Source organism: Carcharodon carcharias, chromosome 20, assembly GCF_017639515.1.
Source record: "Carcharodon carcharias isolate sCarCar2 chromosome 20, sCarCar2.pri, whole genome shotgun sequence".
Lineage (NCBI taxonomy): Eukaryota > Metazoa > Chordata > Chondrichthyes > Lamniformes > Lamnidae > Carcharodon > Carcharodon carcharias.
The window spans coordinates 74893575-74899582 of NC_054486.1; the positions used below are offsets into that span (position 1 = coordinate 74893575).

Consider the following 6008-nt stretch of genomic DNA (forward strand, 5'->3'; position numbering starts at 1 on the left):
TGTCTTTTTGTCACTTCAGCAGGAGAACTCAGAAACTCTGCAAAGATGGGGTAAATGTCCCTTTGGGTTATTTGATCTCCTGGAAATTGGGGCATCCTTGGAGAAATTCTACCCATTGGGGCTCTGAGCTGGAAGTTGACAGTTTTGAATGAAGCTTGAAACATTCTGCATACAAACGCTTGAGTTTTTTTTGTTAGAATAAAGAACAAATCATTAATCTGATCTTTGTTTTCTACCTCAGTTTATCAGGGCTCAATCTTCCATATTGCAGGGTGGCCCAGAAAAGGCCCTATAAGGTAACACCGAGCCTTGTACATTGTGGAATTTGTGCATTTTTTTGTTTGCGATAGGGTACAATAATTCCACTTGCTGGGATACATGCACACAAACATCTGTCTGAAAGTAGCAGGAGTAGTGCTTGGGTTAGCCATGGCATGGAATTGGTCCAATATTTCTGAATTGTTGCCATGTCCAAGCACCGTTTTGGCAGCAGCTGTACATTGAGTCGATAGTCGTGTGTTATAATTGCCAAATGTCTCCTCAGAGCCATCTTTATGAATCATTTGGATAACATTTTATGTTGGAAACTCAAAATACAAAATTAGCAATAAATGGTACAAATTGTCTCTGGGAAAAGAAGGCTCTTACCATGTGGCTTACATACCAATTTAAATTTCATATATGTTTTAATACTTAGAAAGATCATACTATCAGTTATCCCAGTTGGTAAGACTTTTTATAATTCATTTGTGAAACGTGGGCGTCACTGGCAAGATCAGCACTTATTGCTCTGGCCGCAATATGAATCAAATTGTTTGCAATATTGGCATCACCTATGATCTAATCGAATGTTGGAACTGGCTTGTAGGGTTGAATGGCTTACTCCCATTTTATATCTTCCAAAACATTAAATTTAAAAATCGCAGTATTGTGTTTGGATGCCTTCTTACCAATCATTCTCCTTATCTCCTTCATACCTGTATTTCCCGCACCTTGCCCCTGTGAGGCACAATCCACTCCACTGACCTTTCCCTCTTGCAAAGGGAATGTTTCCCTGTTACTTGATGCTATATATGAAAGTTGCTCTTTTTCTCCATTAAGCAAAATTTTGCTGATCCTCTTTCAATGCAACTTTTCACATTCCATATGCTGTATGGGAAACAACAATTGCTATTTATGTCAATTAAATGCCAATTTAATTACTTGAGAAGTATGATAACAGCAATATTACAGCAGATTCCTGCTTAGACAGATTCTTTATTTGGTTAATACTAGTTGACTTGATTTCAATGCATTGGCTTTTTTTGAGTGAGAATGGCACCACGGAACCCCACTAATTCTGAGGCCAAAGAGTAAACCTTACAGTGGCTGGAGTCATACCCGACACAAAGGAAGATGTTTGTGGTTCTCGGGGGCCAGTCATTACAGCTCCTCAATATTGCTGCAGGTGTAATTAATGGAATAGTCTGCGGCCCAAGAACTTCAATTGCTTTATCAGTAACCTTCCATTCATCATAAGGTCAAGAGTGGGGTTGTTCACTTACAGTCTAACTTGGTTCAGCTTGATTCGCAACTTCTCTGACAACGAATCAGCCGTGGATAATGGCAGGTAGAAATTGCACCACATACATGCCAAACAGTTACCATGTCCTCAGCGCCAGCCACTTCCCCTTGACCTCCATTGCATCACCCTCTCTGAGTTCCCCACTATCAACTTCTTGGAGATCATCACAAGTCAGAAACATATCTGGACCATCCATATCAATGCTGTGGTAGAAAACAAGGCAGAGGCAGGGTATTCTACAATGACTGTCTCACCTCTCAAGTTCCCAAAGCCTAAACACCAACTACTAGGCTCAAGTCAGGGCAGTGATTGAATCTTCATCATTGACCTGGACTCAAGAAGCTCAACACCATCCAGAACATGATTGATTGTTGCCTCTGTTACTCAACTCAATGCCTACCCACTCTTCCAGCACTATGTGACTACAGTATATTCTATGTGCCGAATGTGCTGCTGCAATTCATGAAGGTCACATGGATAACACCTTCCTCCCCTGAGACCTCTACCACTGAGAATGTCCTGGTAATGTTTTGAGAATGCTGTCGCCTTTGAGTATTCTCCAGGTTATACACCACCCTAACTTGGACAAATGCCACGTTTCCTTCATTACTACTAGGCTAATACTGTAACCTGGATTTCCTTACAGAATACCACCGTAGAAGCACTATCATCATGAGGATTTCAGCAGCACAAGGGAAAACCTACTGAATGGGCAGTAAATGCAGCCTCGTCAATGTTGCCAACACCTGAGAACAATATACAAAAAATAAATTGGGTTGCTCACTAACATGCAAGATTTTGGATGTTGAGAGTTTGACTTAGATGATCCTCGAAGTATGCTGAATCAAATTTCATTTCTCGCCTCCAAGTGGGCTGCTTGGCAGCAGCGATTTCCCAAGTGAGGTGGTCTGTAATGCAGAAGTTTGTAAGGATCTTTTTAGGGTGTCCTTGTATCATTTGTACTGACCATCTTGACTTCATCTGCTTTGAGATAATTCCCCCTAGCTGACCTGCTTGGGTATTCTGTCATCACCCATGTAGGAGAATGGTGCAGTCACCACCTTGATTTAGGTATGCTTTGATTCCCTAAATTAAGGGTATTTAAATAAAGAAAGCTGCCTGTTTGTCACAGTTTTGTAAACTCTGATGATACTGAAGAAATACTTGCTGCAGTTCTTAGAGCAAATCTTGCCTGCTTTTTGTTGCACTTGAATGTGTACATTTTCCATGGATAAAATTAATCAATTACCATTGCTGTGCTGAATGAACAAAATTAATATTTGCAAAAGCAAAATACAACAGATGCTAGAAATTTGAAATAAAAGCAGAAAATAGTCAGCAGATCAGGCAGCATCTGTGGAGAGAGAAAACAAGTAACTTTTCAGTTAAAATACCTTTCATCAGCCCTCAAGATCACATAATCTACAAGATGGTTGGCTGGCCCTTTAACTAACGCTAGAGGAGTAGGTTGGGCAGTGGGCAGTAATGCTCATGATTAGCTTTGAGCGACCAGCAGCACACTTTTGTGATTTTAAAAATAAGGAAGATTATTTATTATCACATTCTTGCCCTGAACATTTTAATGCAACATCTCACACATAGGGCAACATTTCCCCCCAGTTTGGGGTGGGGAGGGGGGCAAGTGCGGGAGCAGGCACGAGCAGGTGGGCCTCTGACCGGCGCCCCCGGTTGGGAGCGTGCCGCCATTTTATGTGGGCGGGCCAATTAAGGCCGTCCAGTGTGATGCCCGCCAGGAAGCGCCATGCGCACCCAGGGGGGTGGGGTGGGGAGGGGGTGGTTCCCTCAGCCGGAAGTGTGCTCTTTAGTGCATGCACATGAAAGAGTGCACAGATCTCCCTGAGGCAAAGTGCTGCCTCAGGAAGATCAGCTCCGATGTAAAATTTCAATAAAGGTGATTAAAAAATTTCCCTGCCATGTCCCCTCATGTGATAGTGTCACATCAGTTGGGACATGTCCATAACTTTTATTTAAACATTTAATAAGCATTTAAAAGTCCTCATGAAACCTCATCCTGCCAGTGGATGAGATTTCATGCTTTTCCGAGGACCACCTGGGCTCCCGGCCTGCCCGCCAATCCTAAGGTATGTCTATCAATCAAATTAATGCGCAGAATTTTGCCGTTGGTGAGCAGGGGGCGGGGCCCGCTTGGGGGGTGGGGGAGCCCGCTCGGGGGGGGCGGGGCCTGCTGGGGGGCGGGCAGGGCCCTCATGCCGATGCGTAAAATGATGCAGGTTGATGTCAGGCAGAACCCCCGACATCATCCCACCTCATTTAAATTTTCAGGAAGGTAGGGGCGCAGCAAAATCAGCTGTGCGCCCGCCGTCCTGTCAATGACCAATTGAGGCCATTGACAGGATCATTTAGCCAATTAAAGGACCTGTCCGTCCAACCTTAAGGTTGGTGGGCAGGCCAGGAGTCCCAGCGGCAAATAGAGAAAACATGAAACCTCATCCAGCGGTGGGATGAGGTTTCATGCAGGGTTTTAAAGATTTTAATAAAGTTATTTTGTAAATTATGAACATGTCCCAACTCATGTGGCATTGTCACATGAGGGGCATGTAAGGGAAATTTTTTTCTATTTTTAATATTTTTCAAAGTCCAGTCGATCTCCCTGAAGCTGCACTTAGCCTCACTTAGGTAGATGTGTGCTCATTCGTGCTCATGTGCTTGCTTTTAGGAAATCACCCCGCCCGCACAGGGAGCGCATAGCACTTCCTGCCAGACATCAAGTTGGGCGGTCCTTAATTGGCCTGCACACGTAAAATGGCGGTGTGGCCCGCTTCACTGGCGGGGATCAGTTTTCCGCCCACCGACAGGCAGTGAGTTCTGCCCAATGAGTTTTTTAATGGCCTTAATAGGCCGAACTGAAAATCTAAATGGCGCAGGGTGAAGTCGGGGCACATGCCTGACATATCCCCTTGTCATTTTATGCGTCGGCGAGCAGGCCCTGCCCCCACTTGCCAACCGGATGATTTTGGCCATAATATCACACACACAAAGGATAGATACAGATAAGGAAAAAACAATGCAATTACAAGTTGAAACGATTTCAGTCTCTTTCTTAGCATGCCTGTAGTTTCTTGACTGAATTGATGTTGTAGCTGGAGTGGAGCTTGGGTAAAAACAGAGGGTTCTCAGTAAGCTGTGAGGTTTCCTGCAGTTGAATTGCCAGGAGGCTGGCTCTCAGGTGAACTTGCAGATGGAACAGGTTGAGGGGAGATTCCTCTCCCTCTTTCAAGGTATAACAGTTTTACTTTGGCTGTGTTTACTTGCAGTGGGTTCGATGGCTTTTCAGATGGTCTTTCAAATGGAATCTCTCGTGGTGTTTCTCTGATCTGAACAGCTTCTACTGTAGCTTTTTAAAAGCAGGTACATGGCTGTCTTAACGATGTGACCTATACAGTCCAAAGACATTTCCCAAATAAGGTAGAAAGTTGAGCTGACACACATCCTGTGTAGTGACTTGTGCACTTTGAATGTTTAGAGATAAGGGACCAACATAATACAACGAAAGGGTGATGAGTCATTTCATATTCATCGAACACCTATTAAGTTATGATAAGCTATATTGTCCATGGTGAGCTGTTTTTGTTAACAACCCTCAACCACCGAACCCATGCAGAGTTCGCCCTTGTCATTCCAGGGCATAGACACATCCATGGCGGTAACAGTCTTGCGTTTAGCACGTTCTGTGTAGGTGACTGAGTCCCGGATGATATTTTCCAAGAAGACCTTGACAACCCTGTGAGTTTCCTCGTAAATGAGGCCGGAGATGCATTTAACGCCTCTATGACGAGCGAGGCGGCAGATGGCGGGTTCAGTGATTCCCTGGATATTACCTCGGAGGACTTTCCAGTGCTGTTTAGCACCACCTTTACCGAGATTTTTAACACCTTTGCTTCTACCAGACATCATACTCGGAGACAAAGTCTTGTAATATTGTCGATGGTGAGGCAGGATGACAAATCAGCTGCTATCTCATCGTCCTGTTTGTTTACAGTTCACCCTTAACAAGGGATTTGTGAGTTTCACAAGTGGCTGGGATTGTTCACATTTTAATGAGGTATTTGTTTGAGTTCCAGGTCTTGTCTGGAACTGATTTTGCTAAAGCCACATGATGTTGTAAAAACTCTTGTAAAAACAAAAAACTGCGGATGCTGGAAATCCAAAACAAAAACAGAATTACCTGAAAAAACTCAGCAGGTCTGGCAGCATCGGCGGAGAAGAAAAGAGTCGACGTTTCGAGTCCTCATGACCCTTCAACAGAACTAGGTGAATCCAAGGAAGGGGTGAAATATAAGCTGGTTTAAGGTGTGTGTGTGTTGGGGGGAGGGGGGGGGGTGGTTGGGTGGGGGGAGAGAAGTGGAGGGGATTGGTGTGGTTGTAGGGACAAACAAGCAGTAATAGAAGTAGATCATCAAAA

General features: G+C 44.2%; 1 protein-coding gene across 1 annotated transcript; it reads right to left on the minus strand.

Annotated features, from left to right (window-relative positions):
- Positions 1 to 5176: 5176 nt before the first annotated feature.
- Positions 5177 to 5500, minus strand: LOC121292347 (histone H4-like). The gene has a single exon (XM_041214199.1). The coding sequence runs from the start codon at positions 5498 to 5500 to the stop codon at positions 5177 to 5179; it is 324 nt and encodes a 107-aa protein (XP_041070133.1).
- Between the last annotated feature and the right edge of the window lie 508 nt (positions 5501 to 6008).

Coding starts and splice junctions, on each gene's coding strand:
- LOC121292347 (XM_041214199.1), bottom strand. CDS start 5,500: ATGATGTCTGGTAGAAGCAAAGGTGTTAAAAATCTCGGTAAAGGTGGT.